General features: G+C 52.1%; 1 protein-coding gene across 2 annotated transcripts in view; it reads right to left on the bottom strand.

Annotated features, from left to right (window-relative positions):
* The window catches only part of lrp4 (low density lipoprotein receptor-related protein 4), an 80311-nt gene that overhangs the window by 42225 nt on the left and 12660 nt on the right, over positions 1-25426 (bottom strand). For both annotated transcript variants that reach the window (XM_056607620.1, XM_056607621.1), the window contains exon 2: positions 3651-3797. In XM_056607620.1, the coding sequence (XP_056463595.1) occupies positions 3651-3797 (147 nt within the window). The remainder of the gene's footprint in view (positions 1-3650; positions 3798-25426) is intronic.

Genomic DNA, 25426 nt, shown 5'->3' with positions numbered 1-25426 from the left:
CAAGTGTGTGCGCTCGTGCGTTGTACACATGCACGCGTCAACGTCAAGATTAAGTGAAGCTCGTCATTTCTGTGGAAGCTCCTGTGATTTACACCCTCCATTTAAACTTCATCAGCGGTCATTAGCGGGATGCCCTGGGCGTGCTCACCACCTGGGCTCCTCCGCGCGGCTCCCTGCCGCCCAGCCAGCCAGCGATGAGGTAAAGAGGCCGGTGAAAAGAACCAAAAATAAACCGCATAGTTCAGACAGCCACACATACAGAGTCTGACCCGGAGACGATATTACACTCGTTCTGAACAAAGGGAAGAAAGAGAGAGAAAAAAAACGGAGAGGAAAAGGGAGAGGTGAACTATTTAAATGCCTTTTAGCACGGGCAGATTTATGGTCACAGCGTGGGGTCCATGAGCCCTCCCCCTCTCCCCAACCCACCGCATTCCCCTCGTGTGGTGGGCTTTAAAGATGAGCAGACGCCAAGTACGTGTGTGTGTGTGTGTGTGTGTGTGTGTGTGTGTGTGTGTGTGTGTGTGTGTGTGTGTGTGTGTGTGTGTGTGTGTGTGTGTGTGTGTTAGTGAGAGAGTGTGTGTGTGTGTGTGTGTGTTATGTGAGAGAGTGTGTGTTAGTGTTTGTGTGTGTGTGTGTGTGTGTGTGTGTCTGTGTGTTATGTGAGAGAGAGAGTGTGTTTGTGTGAGGGTGTGTTTGTGTGTGAGTGTGTGTGTGTTAGTGTGAGAGTGTGTGTTAGTTTGATAGTGTGTGTGTGTGTGTGTGTGTGTGAGTGTGTGTTTTAGTGTGAGTGGGTGCGTGAGTGAGTGTGTGTGTGGAAAGAGAGAGAGGGAGGGCCGGTGGGGGGAGTGGGTTAAGGGCAGACGTGATGGCTGCTAAGTCAATTTCCTCCGGGCCCCCAACTCCCCACCACAGTCCCCTCTCTGCTGCCATCTTCTCCCCCACATCCCCTTTAATAGGCCGGGATCCTGACACCCACCCGCTACTCCTAGACATATAAATACAGACGTGACCCCTCGTCATTCAGGGATATTCTAGTCCTCTGCTACCGCTCTCTCCCCGGGTCTTCTCGTCGGTCTGCTTCTGGCTCAACCCCACAACACCCCTGCTGGCTTTGTCTTTAGCTCACACTGCTGTCATGAAACTTCTTCTGGCTTGGGGAAACTAGAAAGGCGCACACACACACACACACACACACACACACACACACACACACACACACACACACACACACACACACACACACACACACACACACACACACACACACACACACACACACACACACACACCTTTCTGCCCCGCCGCAGTGAGTTCCACTTCCTAATTAGATCTGTGGTCCACATGCTTCATCGGCAGAAACTGACCACTTTGACTCTAATGTTGTGACTGAAGACAAACCTCGCTCTGTCTGTCCTCTCGGCTCTCTGCCTCACCTGTGGGGTGTATTTGTGGGATCGCTCACTCTGACAATTGGACAATTGGTAATTTGATAAGAATTAGCCTTCCCCCTGAGGTGACACATAGCACATCACGCTCAAATCTTGATGGCACGACAGCAGAAATTCCTCAATTTGTCTGAGTATGTGTGCGTGCGCATGTGCGTTTGTGTGTGAGCAAGCAGCTATGCGTGTGCTCTACATCGCACCCTGTCACCTGTCAAACATTCCCGCTATTCCGCAGAAGCCAGCTCTGACATCTATATTCAAAGATTTAATAAAAAACACAGCCTTAATAAATCCAACTCCTCGGTGTGTTAAAGAATGTCATTACAGGCGTAAAGCGCTGTGGCTCGGGTTTTTTACGATGCGACCGGGGCTTGATTCAATCAGCATAATAGAAGCCAGGTCAGGTGTCCCACACCATCGCTCGGCACTTCTACTCTCTCCGAGTACGGGAGGGTAGTTCTTAGAAAAGGCGAATCCAAGGGCCAACCTCACTGCTCTACAGTGACGCAACAGAAAGAGCACGGGACACTCGAGTTGTTCCGATACCGGGACCAGTATTGGAAATTCCCTGAACCGCTCCGATAACATCACATGACTATCAGAAAATTTCAGAAATCAGAATCGGTATCGGGAAGGAAAAAATGGTATCGGAAAATCTCAACTAACTACTCCACACTGAAGCAACAGAAAGAAAGCGGGAACAACCGACCAATCCTAACGACCGCTTTGTCGGACAGCCCTCGTCTCCAGAATTCAACAAATGCTTCAGTAGTTAGTTTAGCTGCGGTTGCAGACTCTGTTGGTTCATGTCCATCGTGGTCAGGGCTAGGTCCATGCCCAGCCGCACTCACGAAGATTAAACAAAGAAGTTTAGTGTGCGCTGTGACACAAAATGTCAGACCGCAGACGAGGCTTCGAGCGGGGTGAGGGACAAGCCTGGGGGTGGGGGGGAGGGGTGGATCTATGGCTACACACGACAGCACTAATTAGAAGAGGAGACAGCGACAGACAGACGACTCAATACCGGGACGCTTTAAGATGACCCAAATCTTCCTCCTCCTCCTCCCAAAAATACGCTTGGTGATTGAAGGACTGGTTGGAAGGAGTCCAAGGAGACACCTGGGCCCCGGAGCGAAGAGTAAAGTAATGTCTGAATCGATTAGACAGCACTAATGGATCGGGCGGACACCCTCTGGTATCAGGCAGAGGCTCGCAGTGTGTCCGCTCGGCGGTCGATGCGCCGCGATCAAACCGTCTCAGCGTTCCATCGGACAGGAATCAATAGTGCTCAGCCTCCCCCCTCCTCTCAAACCCTTTTAACTGCACTAGACGCGCCAGGGAAACAAAGATGGACAGAAGATACACCCATGCTAGCCTAGCATGCACTGGCAAAAAAAAACAAGGGAAACAACGGCACAGATACACAGTTGCACTTAAAATAGTACTTAGCATTGTGTAGCATCTTCTAGCCATCTTTGTTGTCTACGGGGAATGGGTTAACCCAGCGATTGTTGGTTCTATGAACATCCTTACTGTACCGACAGAGATATATTGTTGTTTCTCTTTCATCTGACAAATGTACAAATTATAAGACGCTTTGCCCTAAATGTGAATGTAAGATACTCCGCGCCATTAATGTTAGCCTCCGGTCTGAGTCCCGGCTCTTATCGGTGGTGGGGTAAGAAGTGCCTTAACATTTCACCTGGATACTGACGAGAGGCGGTACGGCACCACTGTTTTCCACTCTGACCAGCGGTTACGTTTCAACGGGGGGGACACTCCGGGGACGAGCCCCGCGAGGGCGCCGGGCAGCAGCCACTCAACCACAACGGCACTGGTCCACATATCGGCACCCAGGGACTGGGTACAGAAGCCCCGTCTCACCCCCTGGCTAGACCGACACGGCCTGCCTCATCCAGCCTCCACCATGCACAGACCGGGGCAGGAACACCGGGACAAACTCTGCTGCTGGTTGAACGCTGGTCGGATCGCATGCGTCAGAATAATTAATAAGTGTCTGACGTAATGCGGGTCGTTACGGTAAATGATGGTTTTATGACAGTGAGCCGACGAGCAGGCGACGGCGCCTGAGTCACTGGGAGAGGCAGACAGCTGGATGAAACGATGCACAATAACCGAAGCCAAAGACGGGAACGACTGCGTCATAAGATGAAAGAGAGGAGAGAGGGGGGGTTGACTTACTGCAGCCGTCCTCATCGCTGTGGTCCCCGCAGTCGTTGTCTCCGTCGCACTGCCACTGGGCCGGGATGCACGTGCACTCTCCGAAGGCGGAGACCGCGCACGTGAAATGGTTCCTCCCGCAGGAGCACTCGGCGCTGGCATTGGCCCCTGGAGAGAGAGAGAGGGAGGGGGAGAGAGAGAGAGAGACAGAGGTGAGCGCGGCACACAGGCATCAAGACGAAGAGACGGGAGATCAGGACGACCCGAGGTCAGAGGGACCCTGAGGCACACAAGACAGAATCAATGGCAGACTCCTCATTATGCTCCGTTTCCCACCACACGTCTCCCGTTCCCACAGCCGGGCTCGACAACACCGGACAGACGGACAGACAGCGGTGACCTTTAAGGGCCCACTGCAGGAACCACCGGGATGACAGAACTTAAAGGTTATTATACAGTTAGGAGCAGGCAGACACGTGGCCTGTGTTTAGTGTCAGGTGTCTAACGCATTCCAAATTGATCGGCAGAATCGTGGCAATCAGTTTCCCAAATTGCCGTTTGGTTTGGGTAAATGCAGAGCACGGCGAGAAGTACCGTGCGCTCCGCACAGCAGACGAAATGCAGGCTCAACGCCAAAACAGGGTGCGTAATTCATCTGCCGTCGTCTCTTTACTGCTGCCTTCAGCTTCTGAGACCGGCAAATAGTACACTGCTGTAAGCTACAGAACACACACACACACACACACACAGTTTGACATTGTATCTTTTTCCTGTAATATAAACTTGGATTCGTGTGAAGATACGAGAGGACTTCGGCTCTTAAAGTGCTCGCCATGTGTGTGTTGGTGTTTATCTGTGATCTCATTCACATGCACTCCTACACATTTGCGTGTTTCTAAACAAGAACATTCTCAGTATCTATAATATGTTTAACCCCTTGTGCTCAGCCTCACATGTATGCTCACAGAGCCCCCCCCCACTGGGCCGATGCACCCATTAAAACAACCATACACTAACACTGCTACATAAAACGGGCTTTTGTTGGGTCTGCTGTGGTTGCATTGGTGCAGAGTAGGCTGAAGACACAACGACATGAGCCTCTTCCAGTGACCTCGTCCACACCACAGTTGAATCGTGACCTTATTATTATTATAATTGTTCAGACTATTTTAATTAGTTGCAAAAATTAAAGATTCAAGCTTGGACAACGTGTTAGAGCTTACTGGTGTGTGTGTGTGTGTGTGTGTGTGTGTGTGTGTGTGTGTGTGTGTGTGTGTGTGTGTGTGTGTGTGTGTGTGTGTGTGTGTGTGTGTGTGTGTGTGTGTGTGTGTGTGCGTGTGTGTGTCTCTGCGTTGGGTCTCTGCGTTGCTCATAAAGCCCTCAGCTAGCCCAGGCCCGGCCAAAAGGACGTGTAACCTTCGGAGCCCTCCCACTGCACTAAATGAATGACCTTTCTTTTCATTTGCACCCCTTCTCTTTCTCTCCCCTCATTCTTCTCTTTTCACTATCCCGAGTTCACTCCTCATCCTTGTTCTAGAATGATTTTTTAACAGATTGGAAAAAAAGGCAACAGATCCATCCAAGTCATTTTCTCCAATATCCCCCCCCCCCCCCCTCCCGCCTTCCAATTTTCTTCTTGCCTTCTGTTTTCGGTGTCACGCCCCCCCACTGTCCTCCCCTCCAGAGAGTGTGTCTTGATGTGCTCTAACCAGAGCTCTCTGTCTGGCCGTATGTGTGTGCTTGTTTGTTTGTGTGCCTGCGTGTGTCAAGCTGAAGCCACATCACAGCCCCAGCATTTACCAAACAAGCTCTTTTTAAAAAACGTCTCCTCTGGCCCAGAAGAGACACAAAGCCCCAGACCCGCCCCCAAGGAACAGAGAAGAAGAAGACACTGGCGGCAAGATGTTCTCTGGAGGACTCTTCTAGACGCTGCCGGTGTCCTACCACCTCATTACTTGTCTACGGCGCTGTTTCAAATTTGAACGCATTGATGTGTTTTGGATTCGGGCGCAACGGTACAATAGGATTTAACAGGAACCCACCGTACATGTGCAAGCAGGTCGGCCTAAATGCTACACAGTCCTCTAAGGGCATAGCACGCAGATTGCACAATGGATAATGGATCCATCAAAGGGAAGGCTTTGTAAACTGTCGTAATGCACGCCATCTGAAACCAACAGGGTAAAAAGTCAAAGCCCCGATAATTAGCCCAGAGAGAGAGAAACAACAAGGACAAACTTCACTTCCCGACTTGAAAGTGACGCATTCATGGAGCAGGTTATTCCGCGGAATCAAAGAGGTGGCCAGGGGCCCACTCGGGCTCACCAGGTGGTTATCACATGTTAGACGGGAGAGGAGGCAGAGGCATAAATAAGGAGGGGAACAGAAAGAAGCCGGGGCAGCCAGCCGTGGAGGCCCCGGGCTTTCAGACGCACCACCATGACGGCCGGGAAGACTAGTCCTAACAGATAATGATCACCGGCCCCGGTGTTATGAGGGCCCTACCGATGGGCCTGGGCCTTTGTGTGTGTGTGTGTGTGTGTGTGTGTGTGTGTGTGTGTGTGTGTGTGTGTGTGTGTGTGTGTGTGTGTGTGTGTGTGTGTGTGTGTGTGTGTTTTTCGTGTGCGTGTGTGTATGTTTGTGTGTGTGTGTGTGTGTGTGTGTGTGTGTGTTTTCGTGTGTGTGTGTGTTTTCGTGTGTGTTTTCGTGTGTGTGTGTTTTTCTGTTGGGGTGGGTCTGTATCTTTTCGTGTGTGTGTGTTTTCGTGTGTGTGTTTTCGTGTGCGTGTGTGTATTTCGTGTGCGTGTGTGTATGTTTGAGTGTGTGTGTGTGTGTGTGCGCGTTTTCGTGTGTGTGTGTGTTTTCGTGTGTGTGTCTGTGGGTGTCTGTGTGTGTTTGTGTGTGTGTGTTTCTGTTTCTTTTCGTGTTTGTGTGTGTGTGTTTTCGTGTGTGTGTGTGTGTGTGTGTTTTCGTGTGTGGTTTCGTGTGTGTGTGTGTGTTTTCGTGTGTGTGTGTGTGTGTGTTTTCGTTTGAGTGTGTGTGTGTGTGTTTTCGTTTGTGTGTGTGTTTTCGTTTGTGTGTGTCTGTGAGTGTGTTTTCGTGTGTGTGTGTCTGTGAGTGTGTTTTCGTGTGTGTGTGTGTGTGTGTGTGTGGTGTGTGTGTGTGTGTGTGTGTGTGTGTGTGTGTGTGTGTGTGTGTGTGTGTACAGGTTTTTGTGTGCGTGCACGTGGGCGTGTCAGTTTTGATTGGCGGGTTTAGAGCTGTCGTACAAAGCTCTGTCAGTTACTGGAAGTAGCTCTTCACACGCCAGCGAATCAACAGGAGTGAATGTCTCCCAACCTGTCAGAGGTTCACACTGCAGGTTTTTGTTTATTTAGCAAGCGAGGCTGGGTTGATCGGGAGAACACAGAGAGTTTTACAGAGCTTTGTCAGTTACTCATGTTTGTCTGCATGACAACAAGCAGAAGTTCCCTTCTGTTCTATGACTTTCAAAACATTTACGTCACAAACTATTTGTAGTGTGTGTGTGTGTTTTTTCGTGTGTGTGTGTGTGTGTGTGTGTGTGTGTGTGTGTGTGTGTGTGTGTGTGTGTGTGTGTGTGTGTGTGTGTGTGTGTGTGTGTGTGTGTGTGTGTGTGTGTGTGTCCCAGGCCAAAAGGAAGGAGTAGCAGACCACCAAATGGAGCCCTGTCTTCAGAGAAGTTTACAAGCTCTCCCCGAACACGCTCCCATGGGGCTCAACCAGGAGGTGGTCCAGCGAGTGAAAACAAAGACGAAACCCCAACCCCCTCCACAAAAGGAAAAACATCCCATAACCCACAAGGCCTCAACCCCAACCCACCTACAGCAGCGAACCCACCACAGCTCGCACGCCTCCATCCCAAACCCAAGCAGGAACCTGCCCTGCAGTGGGGGCCGGAGGTGGTGGAAGGTGGAGGACACACAGGCTGGTAGGTCGACTCCAAAACCACGCTCACATCCGTTCTACCCGGTGGCATTCGGCCTCCATTTCCTGTTTCGGCCCGCCTACCCGTAGCTGAGCGTTTAGAGCAGAGAGAGAGACAGGGGGTTGGGAGGGGGGGGGGGGGGTGGTGTGTAACAAGGCAGCAGACAACACACAATGACACCTCAGCCTCCGGAGAAGAAGAGTGGGTGGCCGCACCCTCTGACACCGTGTCAAAAGGCCGCCACATTAATTGGGCTGCGGACCTCCCGGGAGACTACCTGGAGGGTCGGGGCAGCCCTGTGTTGTTCTGCACAGTGTGTGTTAACGCAGTTTGTACCACTATTATCTCTGCTGCTAGGCTTCTGTGTGGGTATGTGTATTATCTCTGCTGTTTGGCATTTGTGTGTGCAGTGTGTAGTGTGTGTACAATCCGAAGTGTGTGTGTGTGTGTGTGTGCGCAGTGTGTAGTCTGTGTAAAGTGTGTGTGTTTTGCAATGTGTGTGTGCATGCGCTTCGGTGTGTGCATGCGGTTGTGTGTGCGTGTGTGTGTGCGCTTGCCGAAAAGCAAAAACAAAGAGTGCGATAAGGGACAATAGGGGGCATCTGATGGTGGGGGGGGGGCCTCTGATGGTGGGGGGGGGGGGGCTGTGATGGTGGGGGGGGGGGCCTCTGATGGTGGGGGGGGGGGGCCTCTGATGGTGGGGGGGGGGGCCTGTGATGGTGGGGGGTGTGCTGCAGGCGCCCTTGGCGAGCGGGTCGATCCCGCCGTGTAATGCCTCCTCCCGCATTCACTCCTCACCCCTTCACTCCTCACCCCTTCACTCCTCACCCCTTCACTCCTCACCCCTTCACTCCTCACCCCTTCACTCCTCACCCTTCACTCCTCACCCCTTCACTCCTCACCCCTTCACTCCTTCACTCCTCACCCCTTCACTCCTCACCCCTTCACTCCTCACCCCTTCACCCCTCACCCCTTCACTCCTCACCCCTTCACCCCTTCACTCCTTCACTCCTCACCCCTTCACCCCTTCACTCCTCACTCCTCACCCCTTCACTCCTCACCCCTTCACTCCTCACCCCTTCACTCCTCACCCCTTCACTCCTTCACGCCCGTGTCCCTCCCTTCCGCTCGCCGCGTGCAGCTGCCTGAAAGCCTCCGTGCAGGCTGACAGCTGGGCCGCAGCACATCAACAACCTAACCAACCCCCCCCCCCCCCCACCCGACCAACCAGACGCCGCATCGCATTCAGCGGTGCAGAGGTCTGCGTCACGCGAGGCTGTGCCCCCCCCAAAGTCGGGCCCAAACCGGTACCCCAACGAACAACGGTCTGCAGGGGAAAGACTGCAGCCCCCCCCCCCCCCCCCAGCCCCGCCACTCTGCCCTCCCCTACCCCTCATCCACCATGAATAGAGCCCTGATCATCTGTGATTCAAATCCACCAGTCGGAGGATGTGCAGGGAACAAAAAACTGCTCCATGAAGGAGTCAATCAGTGCCTGGTTATGCTTGGTTGTTGTTCTCTCTCTCCCCCCCTCTCTCTTCTCTCTCTCTCTCTCCCTCTCTCTCTCTACCCCCCCGGACTCCCAGAGAGAATGAGGTTCAGCCTCGTTTCAGTACGTTGTGAGAAGATGTGGCATTCCAAACATATTTGAACAGAAACGACACGGAAAGACGGATTGAGACCACAATAACTGCGGCGGGAAGATGCATTTGGTTTAACACAAATTGAGTGGAAAGCGCTCGAGAAATTCCTTATCAGTTGGACTCTTCCAGTACTCTCTGCACTAGAGTGGAGGACTTGAGAGCGCAATAGCAAAGGGATTCTTAAGCATACGCACTGCTGCGGTCAATATCCTTTCATCCTGAATCTCTTGGATGCAATGTACTACAGTTGGCTTTATCAAATTAGGTTTGCAGCCAACCACAATACTCTGTGTTGCCCTCTGGATTATTGATGGATGGGCTCGACGAAAGCTTGTCGCTCATTTCAAAGTAAGAGTTGGCAGAGAGAGAGAGAGGGGTGAGCACACCGTTAGCAGTGCTGGCCTCACAGATCAGGACCATCAGGTTGGCTTCCAGGAGCTGTCAGATTAGTGGGAGAGTGGTGTAAGTTGAGTTCCCAATCAATCATTAAAAAAACGACGAGAGAACAACAGCCGAGCGATTAAAAAGGGCAGCTTAATTGGGTCGGTGGAATGTGTGTTTTCATGGATGACTTCTCAGCAGTGGTTGCTTGCTGGATTGGCCTTTGATAGGCCAACGTTGATAAAGTTTGTGAGTCACAGTCAGTTTTTTCAATGTCGTTTGAAGTCAATGACGCTTACCCTTTCCCACACACACACACACACACACACACACACACACACACACACACACACACACACACACACACACACACACACACACACACACACACACACACACACACACACACACACCAGATTCCATGCGGTCACGATGGCTCCCCGTTTATAGCGCCGGGCTGAGCGACTGTGCCGCTGGCTCCGCCGCCGCCGTCCTCGGCCCTGGCCGGCCTTCTCTTCCCCGGAGCGCAGCCAGTTCTCCGGCGCTGCCTACTAATTCATCCTGTGGGCGGCTCTCGATCCAGCCTGATGTGGAGCAGGACAGAACCCACAACCCACATGTTGGGCCCCGGCTCAGCTCAGCTCTCCCTCCCCCCGTCCGTCCGTCCGTCCCCGTCCCCGTCCCTGTCCTCCCAGGCTCTTGCTGTCTCCCCTTTTTAAAAAACAGCCCAGGGCCCGTCGTCACCCACTCATCCTCCTGACACACACACACACACACACACACACACACACACACACACACGCACACACACCCAGCGTGTAAATGTCCCGCCGACTGGCCAAAATCTGGTCCTCAGCAGGGTTCCCATCTCTTCCCACCTGCTCATCACAAACTTTCATTAAAACTCTTATCGGCTGCACAGCACTCAATCACACAATATGGCAGAGGGTGTGTGTGTGTGTGTGTGTGTGTGCGTGTGTGTCCTTCTGTTCTGTGTGTGTCTCTCTGTGTGTGCGACATCCATGCTGACCCTCCCAGTTATCTCTGGCTTCCTCACAGTGCTAGCATCATGTTCAGGGTAGTATGCTATTTCTGTCCTCGCTCGCTCACACAAACAAACACACACAGTGGCTATTATCACTCGCGTACATCGCGGCCTGCAGAGCAATCAGTAGCTCAGAAGAATACAATGTCCTTAATAGTTATGTTTGGTTTTTAGACAATGAAGCGCCAGCATAATTGCGTCCCTCATGATAAATCCCGGCCCTGACTGCAGCGGGTTATAAATAGGGCCCGGGAGATCAAAACAGGGCGAAATCAAATGAAAGGATCATACTGTAGTCATGCTGCTGCGTTTGCACACACACACACAACACATGCACAATACACGCTCGACACACACACACACATCGGACAGAAAGACAAACACAGAACCGAAAGACACACACACTGAACCGAAAGACACACACACTGAACAGAAAGACGCACACACACACAGACACACAGTAACAGACACACACAGACAGACAGACACACACAGACAGTCACACACAGACACAGACACACACACACAGCCTCGTCACCCGTGGTTGGGCATCAGCATACTCTCTGATGTGGGTTCAAAGATAAGGATGAATTGGCGCGGGATCAGTGGTTGGGTTCTGCACGGGCATGTGGGCATGTGGGCGGGCATGGAGGGGCGTGGGCTGGTGGTATTCAGGATGAGGGCATCTCTACTCGTGTGTGTTTCGGAGTGTTTTAAAATGCATCGGGAACAGCAGCGATGCATTTAAAGCTCAGGAACACAATCATCGTGCCGTGCCCCGGTTGTGTCATTATGAGCCACGTTTTGCTGGGTTGTCCCGTGCCAAGTTGTGTGTTTTTTCAGGGGTGTGCTCAGGATTGCTGTGTTAGTGTAGGCACGGGGGGGGGGGGTGCCGAGCGAGGGAACGCGCCCTCCTACAATAGTTTCCACTAGTCAGCTCCTTTCAATAACTCTGTCCTCGCCGAACTGAAACTGCGCGCCTCGGGGACGAGACAAGCTTAAAGAATAGGACAGACGCACGGAGGCGTCTATTTCAAACCTATAATTAACATTCTGTGCGACGAGGCAATTAACATGGGGTACTTACTCCAACGCGGAGGGCTGTGTTCGGGGGGAGGCCTCGTGGCAGCTCAGGAGGATCTCGGTGTGTTTTGTGGGGATGATGAAGGGGACTGTCATGGAGCATGGGTGGTAAATGACTTGAGGGTTTTGAAGAAGCGCAGAGTGTAAGAATTAGGGTAGGGCGGTCCTATCAGGCTGCACATTAATAGACCGTAGGCCCTGTTTACATGACGACGCTCGCGGTTGAAAACGACTAAATATTTTTAGCAGATGTGCCTTTCGTTGAGACGGTGGCGGCGTTTTCGGGGCGTAAAAACGCAAAAAGATGAAACCACCCTCCAGAGTGGAAATCTTAAAATAGCTTCACCGTTACGTTGCCGTCTAAAGGGTTAACAACACTAAAGTGTGCTCTGATCTGCTCACGCTGGCTCTCGTCGCGTGCGCGTTTACGTCACATCCATGTGATCCATGCAGACAACAACAAACATCAGTCGGACAGTGAAGTTGCCCTAGCAGCTCTGATAACTAACTATTGTACTAAGTATTATTAATTATTTATTATTATTATTATCTAATATTACTACTATATTCTTGGTGGTGTTGTGTGGCAGTGCTTCACAGTACTACCAACTAGCCACCTGGCGTACATTCTACACACTTTTCACACACTTTCCCCCCAAAAACGCTTGTCTAAACGTGGAATAAAAAGTGAGAACTCAACACCACTTCTGCGTTTTCGTAAAAGATGATAGGCAGTAGATCACACTTTTAAAATTTTCCAGGGGAATTATTTTAAACCTTGCACCACGGAGATCACAAGTTCCATGTCATCAGACCACCCTGTTTCCACATTTGGAAAGTCCCGCAATCGCACAATATTTCCAAAAAGTGTGATAACGATGGCATTGCAGTTTGCCGTCTAAACGGTTGCTACTATGTTAGTTGGCCATGTCAGCAAATGCAAAGACGATGCTCACTTTTAAAATGTATGTCAGTGCATTTTCTGGGTACATAGATTGGTCATCGTGCACTAACTCACACACGTTAGAGTGTGTGTGTGTGTGTGTGTGTGTGTGTGTGTGTGTGTGTGTGTGTGTGTGTGTGTGTGTGTGTGTGGGGGGGGGTCTCGCAGTACAAACACGCCCCCGGGCCGTGCCCCCTCGCTGTGAACACCAGACTGCTGGGCAATGTGCTGAGTGTGCACTCCGTGAGCGAGCCCCCCCCCCCCCCCCCCCTCCCCCCTCTAATCCAGAGATTGTCCCTCTTGGCTTGCTGAACATTTCCCCTCCCCCCCTCACCCCCCCGTCCCACCTTTGACAACATCAGCCTGTGGGATCTCACCAGGGACCCCGCCCAAGGGGTGGGCAAGGAGGTGGAGAGACAGGAGAAGCAGGTTGTAAATACAATACTGTCTGTCCGTCCGTCTGTCCGTGTGTGCGCACACACACACACACAAACTAGCGTGTGCGCGTGTTTGTGTCCCATTTTACGGTCCGTTTCAGTTGCAACGGAATATGGAGCCGTTTCGGGGAGAGAATAGAAAACGAGTGATTTCACTAGACTCAAAGAAAATAAGATGTCAAAACAAAAAAGCCAATCCCCATAACTCTTTAATGAGTCCTTCCAGACTAATGAAAACCATGTTTCTGTGGTACAAAAATAGGTGGATCTCATCACTGCAAAACAGGAATGTTGTCATCGCCGTGCTTGAAGTTAAGGATGAATACCAGAGAACAGAGGAGGTTGTGAGGTTGAAGGAGGGTTACGTGGCGAAGAACAGCCCAGAAAAGGGCCGCGATTTGAGAGGGGCCCAGAGGGCTTGCAAATCATTGGGTGGATCCAGATAGTCATTGAATGTCCAACTCTTACCGTTTCCACAAGTCCATTCCACAGCACACACGAGGCAGTCTGGGGGTGGTCGTGTGTGTGTGTGTGTGTGTGTGTGTGTGTGTGTGTGTGTGTGTGTGTGTGTGTGTGTGTGTGTGTGTGTGTGTGTGTGTGTGTGTGTGTGTGTGTGTGTGCGTGTTTTATTGGCCTTACCACCCATCGGGTCTGGCCAAGGTCCAGTACTACACGGCAGCCCACTACAGCCTCTGCTAAGTCCCTTGTAGTCCGGGATCAGACTTCCAGGCCGGGTCCTCCCTGCAACCCGAGCCTCCCCAGAGACGGTGGTCTCTCCATGGGTCCTGACTGGCTGTGGCCGATGCCACAGGCCTTCAGCCAGATACAGACTCAACACTGACAGACATACGGAAAGTCACTCAAGCGCTAGCTCAAGCTAAACTTGAGGTGAGGCCGAGTATAAAAATACATAATTTGATGAGCTGCTTGTTCCCGAGGATCACGGCTCATCAGAAATGATTAATGAGATGGCCGTCGCCAGAGAGACCTGCTGAACATTAACGTAAACCTTATGATACTCTGTGAAATGTGAAATGAATCGAGAGACTCTGTGGTAAATCGGTATGGTTTCCACATAACAGAGTAGCATTACATCCACCTACAGCACTGATTGCGGTATCGTTTGCCAGACTAACGTCCCCGTTCAATACGTTGATCGGTCTGGGAATGTGGCCATGCAGAAATATTAAAACGCTAAATGTAATTCCATCCGACCTACCTCGGATGGAGCGGGATTGGACGAGGAGGAGAATCGGAGTGGATGTGTAAATATTCAACATTCCCCGGTTCGCCATTGGCTCACGGACTCAACGTTGGCACCGGGCCCGTGATGAGCAGGGGGGACTCGGGGCAAACGAATGCGCTTTCTGCCAATTGGAGAACATTGACTGCTCCACATTGATTTCCACATCTGTCTACTGTGGAGTGAACCACCAAACTGAACCGAACCGTACAGAACAGCATCTGAGAGCAGAGACGATCACAGAGAACGCACCCGAGCTTGCTGGTTCGATTCCCCGCTCCTCCTAGCTGAGTGTCAAAGTGTCCTTGAGCAAGACGCCTCACCCTGACTGCTCCTGACGAGCCGGCTGTCGCCTTGAGTGGCCGACTCCGCCGTCGGTGTGTGAATGTGTGCGTGAATGGGTGAACGTCAGGCAATATTGTAAAGCGCTTTGAGTGGCCACTGGTTAGAAAAGCTCTGTAAAAATGCAGTCCATTTACCATTTACCACATGCAACCCTTCAAATATTCTTGCAGTCTCACAACTAGTGACCGATGTCTAGGGCGTATACATCTGTACGTTTCAAATTCAATCTCAAAAGCTTCCTACACACCACATAATACCCAACAAACCACATTCAGGACGGGGGGGGAGGTATGTCGTGAATCGGGTGGGGGTGGAGGTGGGGGTGTTCAGGGGATGACTGGGAAGGCAGACCCATGTGCCGAAGCAGCCCAGCGGACAACCTGCGGTTGGGGGTAAATTCTTTCCCCTCGCGGGCGCCTTTGAGAAAACCGAAGGGGCAAACAGAAAACTGGGGAGGCCTCCATTCAGAGTCATTTATCCCTACGGTCGCTCCTCCTTTACGGGGCTGCAATAGCCCCCATCCGGGGCCGCCCAGCAGGACGTCCAGAGAGTGGCGTGTGAAACTCTGTCTCCTTTAGCTCCAAAGGAAAAGGATGAACAATGGGCCGTGGTCGGGCGCTGGATCCAAACAATCCTTCTCCCTCTCCCCCCGCATTCCAGCTATCCTTCCGCAATTCTATAATTCACCTTGGAAATGGAAATATGCAGACCATTATAGCACATATCCAGCCATTCTCCGACCTCGCTCAAGCCTTTAGGTTTCGTTTCAGTGCGTCCGTCCATTAGTCTGCGGCCGGCTTGTTGTTCTTGGCGTTTGTGGAGAACGGCTCCCCTGAATGAGCCTGGAGGGCGAGGATGTGCTCACATTTTCTACCGAGTTCTCAGGACCCTCTGTGACCCCGCCTATTGCACGAATCGTCGAAACTGTGGGGCGACTCCCCATGCTCCCCTGCCCGCCTCCATGGCTGGCTTTACTAAAACCAAGGAGTCCTTCACAACCACCACCACCACCCTGCCTTCATCAGCCCAGATCTCCAGTAAAGGATCCTGCTGGTTCCTTGTTGCTTAAGAGGCTTGGAAGCCGACTAGGGGGTCGGGAGTAGGAACACAACGACCCCCCGTTCGGTTTAACAGTGCATCCACTATAGATGGAGCCATAAGCCCACATTGTCCACACGGGTTACTCCATGTAGTCTTCCTGAACTATGACATTTTCCTTCCGCCGCAACGAGGAAGATAGCATGTCAGAGACGGACACGGCGTTGTTTCATGACCGTCCACATCCTGGTCCCCTCCTCTGGTTTGGCTTGGTGGATGTGGGGAGGCCGCAGAGGGCTCTGGTGGAACGTGTGTCTAATCAGTTAATCGGGGGTGCCCCTTTCCAGACCGGGCATGGCCAAAGAGTCCCTGAAAAAAAACCTTGAGGAATAATCACCGATCAACTTGCGTACGGAAAATAAATCTTGATAGCCCGTGCGAGGTGTGCAGGGTGACGGAGACGGAGACAGAAACAGGTTCCGTTTGGCTGCTCTTCGTCGTCATCAATAACATCTTCGTCAACAACAGCGCTCTGCAAGGCTCTCGCAGGAAGCCACCTCTTCCGTCCTCTGGGACCATTCATGGCCGGCTCCAGCCGAGCTATTGAGCATTCACCAGGCACCTCCACATCTCCGACAAGCGCGACAAAAAAAGCATTTTAAGAGCGACGGTCGCAGCAGTTCCCACACTATTTCACCTGTCAAATGCTTACAAAACAGGAAGGATGGGGGTGCAAGCGTTAGAGGAGTGTGTGTGTGTGTGTGTGTGTGTGTGTGTGTGTGTGTGTGTGTGTGTGTGTGTGTGTGTGTGTGTGTGTGTGTGTGTGTCACCCCCCCCCCCCCCACACACACACACACACACACACACACACACACACACACACACACACACACACACACACACACACACACACACACACACACACACACACACACACACACACACAGGGGCGCCACAGCACACCTCTTGCCAGCCCAACAGAGACCCTATAGAGACATTGTCACTGATTCTTCAATGAAGGGATTCACTAGAAGATTCACTTTTTCCCCCCCCCTCAGAGTGGCGCGGCCGTCGCATTCATCCGGCCTCAGGGCCGTCCAGTCAGCTGCCCCTACCCAGAGCAGCAGCAGCTGGCCGGGAAGCAAGCGCTGCTCCTCACCGCCACGGAGATGAGTCACGCGGGGATGACCAGCGAGGCAGTGAGGAATTTCGCACGGAGTGTCGAGCCGGAGCGGGCCAGGCGAGGCGGAGGGAGAGGGCAGAAGGAGCCGGAGCTAGCGGCTGTTTGTGGAGGAAATGACGGACACCTGCTTAGTGTGACAATGTGGGGAGAAGTCATTCATTTACCCGCGTGTTAACTCCTCACCTGCCAGAGTGCCACTGGTCAACCAGAGCAAAACATGCTTCGGATTGTTTGTTTTTCCACAGTGCTCTTGCAGTTCTTTTCTACATTTACAGCCCATCTGTCAAGTCGGATTCATTAGGAGTTTCGGTAAAACAGGCAACAACATATCGGGGGTTTTGGTTTAGCTATGCCCCGCCCCCCAGACAAGGAACCAACAGATTCAGATCTGTGCGGAACTTGGCTTTTTTTGACACACTTATGCCAAATGAATTCTCAGAAGTCAAGTTTGAAAAATTAAACCCAGTGGGGGGCACACACACACACGCACACACACGCACCCGCACACACACACACACGCACGCACGCACGCTCGCACGTTCGCGCCGGCCCACCACATTCCAGAAGGACGTCTATTCATGCTCTGCAGTGTGTGCCATGACCGTGCCCCCAGTCAGACGATCTGATTTAGCTTAGAGAAGCACGTCAAAGACATGTACCACGCTGCCTGTCTACCACAGGCAGCAGGTGGCGCAGAAGGTACAGCGGGTCGGCTGGTAACCGGAAGGTTGCTAGTTTGATTCCCTTGCCGTCGCCTTGCATTGTTGACACCGTCGTCGGTGTGTGAATGTGTGCATGAATGTGTGAATGTAAGGCAATATTGTAAAGCGCTTTGAGTGGCCGCTGGTTAGAAAAGTGCACCAACTATTTACCATAGTTAGTATCTCAAGGAGTCCTGCCTATTACTGCCCCCCTCTCCTCTCGTCCCTCCCAAATCCTAGAGACAAATAATTTTGTTGCAGTGTCATTACGTTGGTGAACAGATCACAGCACAGCAGTCAACCGATTTTAATTTGGCGATATTGCAAATATCCAGACACTAAAACCTGCCTCGTAAACTTGATGAATCCCCCCCCATCCAAGAATAACTATTAAAACTCAAACTAATTAAGAGAAGAGAGGAGTCGGTGAGTGGTGTTTGAGGGGAAAATCGAGAGGAGGATGAGGGAATCCGAAGGCGTTTGCTTACACCACGTCAAACCCCGGATCCAGCCCGCGGGATGATGTCTTGGAATAGAAGGAAAATAGATCCCAAAGGACGGTCAATGAGTGAAGATATGAAGACATCAGTCCTGCCCCTGTCACCAACAGCATCGCAGATGAGCTCATCACACAGTAATTAAGGAGCGCCATGCAGAAAGCAAAGGAACTAACACAGGAAAAAATAAAAAGGAAAAGAAAACGCATCAGAGACCACGCAGCTGACAATAACCTGTGGTTTCCATTCGGGACAAAACTTAAAAGGTGGATACATTTCCTATGCCGGCGAATGTTAAAAAAACGAAGGAGATTTTTTAATTGCGTCTGTGGGTTTGACAGATTCATCCTTCCTCTTCGGTGAATCATTCATCTACCTGCATTTGTTTGGGTGGATGATTGATGTGTGGCCATAAGAAACGCCCAGGCCTACGTGACCACACTGCGCTCAAGACAAACTGAATGACAGCCTCATATTTTATTATTAGAGACAAGGGCACAGACGCACACCTCAATAACTTCCACTTGTCACTCCTCTACACCCCGTTTTCCATCCCGAAATCTCCGGCTAACCTTGTTTGCACATAAGATGCCATCTTCTCCACTCCCTCTCTCCCCCTCCTTCCGTCATTCATGCGACTCTGAAGCTGAATGACAACGATTCAGCTGTGGACCTGATGTTGAGGACTTGTGTGATTTCAGCTACACCAGACTTGGAATCTGGTCTGTCCATCCGTCTGGGTTGTTCGTAAGTCTGGCTAGCAAAGTAGATCTCCCACCCCCCCCCCCCACACACACACACACACACACACACACCCACACACACACACACACACGACTTTGAGGAAGACTTCGGGGCCACTGGAAGGGTTGGGTCCTAAACTGAGCCGCTGGGACAGAATGCCAGCTCGCAGGTGCCTGTTGAGACGTGTTAGGCCCCCAGACCGTCTCGGTCGGCGAGGTGCGGACAGACAAGCGGCCGAGAGATAACAACACATGGCTGGCTGTTTCCATCACCGTGCGACAGACCGCACTTTAAAACCACCAGGGAAGAGCCCTCATTAATGACCCATAATATAAGTGAATAATGATTTTAAATCATTGCCTTTTTGAGGTGCGGAAAAAAAAATAAATAGGCCGGCCTTACAACCTTTTGAAGCGGGGAGGTGAGGAGGAGAGGACTGACTATTTCATATATAGGTGTGGGAAAATCAAAGTGAGCGAATAATTCACAATTTCGCTGTCACTGCATTTCCTGTCTCCCCTCCGTGCTCTCATCTCGTCGAGAAATCCACTGACGTATCTGTGCCATGGTAACCTTGTTCTACGGCATCTACAAAAGCATTGCGCGTTCAGACAGACAGCTTTCAGACAGCAGGAAGAGAGAGAAGGAGATGGAAAAAGAAATCAAAGAGGCCAAAAGAAGAAAAACATGCTTTGGACGCAAGAGGATTTAAGCGGGAAGGTGGGACAGACAGACAGACAGACAGACAGACAGACAGACAGACAGACAGACAGACAGACAGACAGACAGACAGACAGACTAGAGTATAGCATGTGAAGATACATCTATCTGGAACAGAGGAGCGAACTCCTCTAACAGAATATTCCGACATTTGATTAAAACAGGATCTGCAGCATATTTCGCCGGCCTCACCCCTCATTCCCCTTTATTGCCCCCCCAACCCTATCCCCATTCCACCCCCTTTCCAGCAGCACCAAAGAAAGAGGTTCACGTAGTGTATGAAATACTTTACTAACATGGAATTGGTGGCAGATAGGCAGAACACCAACTGATGCGCAGCAGAAGTGGAGAAAACCTCTAAACACAAAACAAAGCAGGATGTTGATGCCCGGAGATGTTTTTTTCCCTTAGCCTCACTAAAATCTCTTTCAGGGCTATTTTGGGTTGTGGGTTCGAAAGGGAACAGATAGGGGGAATTTAAGGGTTGATGCCTAAGGTAATTCATTTCATTTTGGATATTAACCGTTTTTGTTAATGCTAACACACACACACACACGCGCACACACGCGCACGGACACACACACACACACACAGTTGTTAAAGCTATACCTCCATGTCTTGTTTCGTTGTTTCCGTGTGTCTGCACTGATAGCCCGGTTAAACGTCTCACCTATAGCGCTTGCCGGAGACGAGACTCAAACAAACCAAGCGTTACATCAGCCCACTTAATCCCAGCCGACCGTCCCCCCAACCCCGTCCACACAGAGACAGGCGGAGACAGGGGCTTCTAATGATTAAAGGACCTCTTAGTAAATCATTGTCTCTCCTTAGAGTGGAAGGGATCTCGGGGGCGGGGGTGGGGGGGGGGGGGGGGGGGGGGGGGGGGGGGGGGGGAGGTGGAGTGGCTTGTTTTAAAACAAGTACTGCGCCGACGACCAGCGAAATGAGAGGGGCTCGAAGCTCAGGAGGACTGAGCTGAATCCATTCACCACTGCCCCCCCCCCGCCCCCCCCACTCCGTCCCCTGCTCACTCCCACCCCTCACCCCACAAATAACATCAACAGATCATAGTGAACCACACGCCAATATTCATACTTTTAGCCCCAAGTGACGAATCTCCCTGCGATGGAGATCCTCTGATCCGGAAGATGGGACTCGTTGCCAACCAGAGTGACGACAAGACACAAAAAGTTTGAAAAGGGCCCCAATTCTGGTTGCCCGGGGCAACAAGGAGGCCATCACCGCGGCGCCTCAAGGGAACCCAGGGGGAACATTCATCACTCTCCTACCCGTTCCTTTACTTCACACAATCGCATAACAACCCCGCAAACACATGAAACTCCTGTCTACTCCATTAAACACCGACCCCAACCCCCCCCGCCCGACAAACAAACCCACAATCAGGCCCAGCTTGCGGTCTGAAAAGCCCAATTTGTTTACTCCTGTTGGGATTATGGGCATCAGGAGCCATGGGGGGGAGGGGGGGGGGGGGGGGGGAGGGGACGTGTCCGGGCGAATGCAGGGGAACCTCTACTTTTAAATCCCCCTGATTAACGCTCCTCCTCCTCCAACATGAGGCCCCGCTTACACTTTTCCCAGAACCCCACAACAACTACAATGAACTTGAGCTTAGTTAGCAGCCCGGTTAAGCTCGAGGAAGGTGTGTGTGGGAGACACAGAGAGACAGATGGACAGAGAGACAGACAGAGTGGCGTAGAGAGGGTCAGAGCAGGGCAGAGATGTGCTATCAAAAATATCTAAATATTTAGACAACTTTATTTCACTTTTGGATCTATTCTTATTGTAATCACTATTGTTTTATTCCTCGTAAGGTTCGGCATTGTACAAGTCAGTTTCCCATGCAAACACGGCTCTTTGAATTGAGAGAGAGATTATTATAGCTTTCCACCTAAACGAATACAGTGGACAGAAAATAAACAACTGTAGTTTAAGGAAAATGGCCGGTAGAACCCTAAGCAAGCACCGAGAATCAAAGGAGTGGATACGGCCACTCCCACTAGCAGGGCTGAGCTCACTGGTTTTTTGGTTACCCATAATGCAACAATACCCGGCGGGGTCTCTAGACCACGGACATAAGCCCCTGGTGGGGGGGGGGGGGGGGGGGGGGGGCAGCCCGGGACACAGCTCTACATACTTATAAAGAGGAGAGCGAGGAGGGGACTTCCTGGCTGCCTTAACACTTTTGGTCTCTTGATTTTGACTAATCCCCATCCTAACAACCGCTTCCAACCCCGATTGCATGGGAGGAAGGAAAGGGAGGCTGGGGAAAATAACTCTGCATATAGAGAAGAGGATGATGGAGGAGGGAAACATCCAGGCCTGGGACTGAGATAAAGAGAAATGTTTTGAGGAGAAGAGATTGATTGGAGATGGAAGAACGCCGAACGTTGAGGCTGAGAATATAAAAAGTGAATGGAATTCTCCCAAGGCACGCGGTGCATCCTCAGATGACTTCATTCAAACGCTTTATAAAAGCACGCTCTAAAGACCAGACAGTGGCGTCTATCCCTCTCTTTCTCCCCACCCTCCCTCCCTCTCTTGCTCTTTCTAACCCAAACAGTCACAGATAGACTGTGACTGACTCCCAGGACAAAACGAGGCTGCCCAATGAAAGAGGCCTTCCCAGTCTGCAGACAGTCTTCCGAGGCATTCTCTCCGGCGGAGAGAGACGAAGATCTAGCAGGCGCCGGCCGCGTCTCACCCTGGCTCGTCTGCAGACACCCAAAACAAAAAAAAACCTCAAATGTAGCAACGATCCCCCATAAATCAAACGCTTCCCTCGCCGGGGCGATAACTCGGGACAGGACGAGTCGCGGACAACAGTTGCCGAGAGCTTTTAATGTCTGGACTTACAGCCTTGGCCCGCACCGCTGTCGGGCCCGTCGGCCTGGCTCCGACGCCCTCCCCCTGGGTGGAGGCATGGGAACAGGTGGGCGTGGGGCTCCGGGGCTCCAGACCCCGCAGACACGCGTGTAATCGTCATGACATAGGGGATTAGAACCCGTGGAGCCCGGCCGGACTCCGGGATCGGGGACATGCGAGGTTCTCTCCCTCGCGCTCCCTCTCTCTCTCTGACGTTCGGCTGACGGATACAACAGTGCATCGTCGCATGCAGAAGATAAGCCTGCGAACGGCTTTGTAGAAGTCTGATACCCCAGCTCCGAGTGCTTCAACCGTGGCTCAGCCTCCCACCTCCCTCCCTCCCTCCCTCCCTCCCTCAGTAACCTTCCTCTCAGGCCTCTCCCTCTAGCGGAGGAGTTCAGGCATCGAGACCTGCGCATGGAGGGGCCCATAGATGCAAAGTAAGGTTTGTGGAGAAACTGGCCGCTTCCCAAAGCAACGCTTGACCTTCACGCACTCGGGGGGCCAACTTCCTCCATCCCCAACCCATGACAGTGGGGTGCGCAGTGTCTCTTCCCAGGCGAGGCAGCGATTCCATTTCCCCCCATCTAGACTCGTCGAGGCCTCTCGGCCTGGCTCCTCCGAGCCAGCTGCAGTAAAACAAAACAAAAAAAAACACGGCCCATCTTCCACCGTCTCCCCCTTCTCTTTATCGGCCCTCTTGGGTTACCGGACAGACAATGGTTAAAGCAGAGGGTCCCTGGAGCGCCGGGGCTGGGCGATAAATCTGGGCCTGATTTAGCCGTGGAAAGGCCGCTTCCTGACGGACGGAGGGAGCGGCGGCGGCGGCGGCGACAGCGAGGCCGGCTCCAGATGAGTCCGCCGCGGCCCAGCGGGTCCCAGCTGCGAGAAGGTGTCAGGGGGGAGAGTGTGAAGCTTAAATGGGGGTCGGGTCGCTATAGAAACTCCTGTGTTTGACTGCTAGTCTAATGCTCGGGATTAACTCCATGTGTGGACGCATCTATTAAAAAGAGTCGGTTTTATTCTGCGGTCAGGGGAGGGGAGGGGGAGGGGGGGGGGGGGGGTCACTGCTGCATTGGCTTAGGCTCTTGGAAAAGGGAGGTTGGGGGGGGGGGGGGGGGGGGGGTCGGTGATCGATAGGTCCTGCCAAGCGGCATTAGTCCCCCTGGGGTCCTGAGGGGTCCGTCTTACAGGCGCAAGAACACTGGGACCCTAACTCTGATCTTATTTATGGGCGCACAAAAGGCAGCACAAGGGGTCCTTTTGGTGGGGGCCTGTTCAAACAGAAGGCCAGTGCGGACCTCTCTTTGAGGGGGCCGGGCTGAATTGACTCTGGGGAAGAGAGAGAGAGGGAGAGAGGCTGACAGGCAAGCCTTAAAGCCCTTAAAAAAAAAGAAAAATGGGGCCAGGATCAAGTGGTTGGGGGGGGGGGGGGGGGGCACCACCTCCTCCCCCCACCACCCCAGCCCGGCTCCACCACAACTCCCCAGAGACGAGGGGCCGGTAGACAATGAGGCCGTGCTGCCGCTGCGACCGAGTGGAGCGGGGGGGGGGGGTGGAGGGTGCGGGGGGGGGTCCGTGAGCCCAGGCAGGGAGGATATATTTGTATGCAAGTTGGAATCTGTATGTCGTGTTCGTGGGGTGTAAAAAAAGAAAGAGGGCCCCACCCTGCTTCCTTCTCACCCCAGCTGCCACGCCGCACGTCAAACGCCAAGAATGTACTATCAACGCCCCCCCCCCGCCGACATACACACACAGAAGCTTTAAATCAAGTCGGTGCCCCACTCAATTCCCCACTGCTGGCAAGACTGCCTGGAACTTGGGCTAGTAATAGAGGGGTGTGTGTGTGTGTGTGTGTGTGTGTGTGTGTGTGTGTGTGTGTGTGTGTGTGTGTGTGTGTGTGTGTGTGTGTGTGTGTGTGTGTGTGTGTGTGTCTCAGGGATCAAAGGCCTCGGGAGAACAACAACACATCAGTTCCATCCAGCTGGACGCTTCCCTCCTGTCACCTCGGTGGGAGGGGGGAGGGGGGGGAGAGGGGAGGGGGGGAGAGGGGAGGGATAGAGAGGGTTGGGGTGGGGGGAGGATACATTGTAAAGTGGGCCAGACCTGGCTCCTATGTGTTGGATGTGTCTATACACAAACGCATGTAAGCGCACACACACTGTATGGTGAGAGGAGGGGGCGCCGGGGAAAGTCAAATCAAGCGCTCCCGGCCAAAGATCGCAGATCCGATTGGTCACGGCTGTCGTCGTTGCTAAGCGCTGAGGCGAGCAGAAGGGAGAGGGTGGAGATGGACAGGAGAGACGAATAATGGAGGCATGCGGACAGGGGAAGAAATCCATATAGGAAAATAAACCGGACAATAGTCCCGGGACGCTAGGGAATATAGAGAACAAACAATAAAAATGAGTTATGACTAGTCATACTTCATACTCGTATGGATTTCTCATAGTCATGAATACTTCATAGTGACATACATTTCACACGGTCCGGATACATATGTCTGGTCTGTGTTCACGTGCTAAACACATCTGCGTTAAGCATTCAAGTGTTTGAATGACAGCAATGTTGTTTTGTTTTTTTCGGAAACCCTCCCCAAAAAAAATAAAAAAAGTTGTCACGTGATTTATGGTCAGTCAGACCCCGGTGTGACCCCTTCACCCCGCGCCCGCTGACCTGGAAGCAACGTGCATTTGGGGACGGCCATTTCCTGACTCTATAAAGAAAGCCGGGTGGAACTCAGGGAGACAAAAGGTCAAAAAAATGGAGGGCAGAATCATTAACTGCCTGCACAATGTCCACAACTGTGTCCAGGTCCAGGCCAGATCTGGGGAGAGGTCAACCTCTACTGCCCGACGCCTGTAGAAGATCAGAGTGGCTGCTACAGCACAGAACAAGAGCACTTACATCTGAGAACAAGAAGAAAAAAACACTTTACATTTTCAGACAAAGCAGCAACTAAACA

This window comes from Gadus chalcogrammus, chromosome 14, assembly GCF_026213295.1.
Source record: "Gadus chalcogrammus isolate NIFS_2021 chromosome 14, NIFS_Gcha_1.0, whole genome shotgun sequence".
In the NCBI taxonomy this organism is placed as follows: domain Eukaryota; kingdom Metazoa; phylum Chordata; class Actinopteri; order Gadiformes; family Gadidae; genus Gadus; species Gadus chalcogrammus.
Note: the sequence above shows the minus strand (reverse complement) of the source record. Positions and strands in the feature narration are given on the sequence as shown.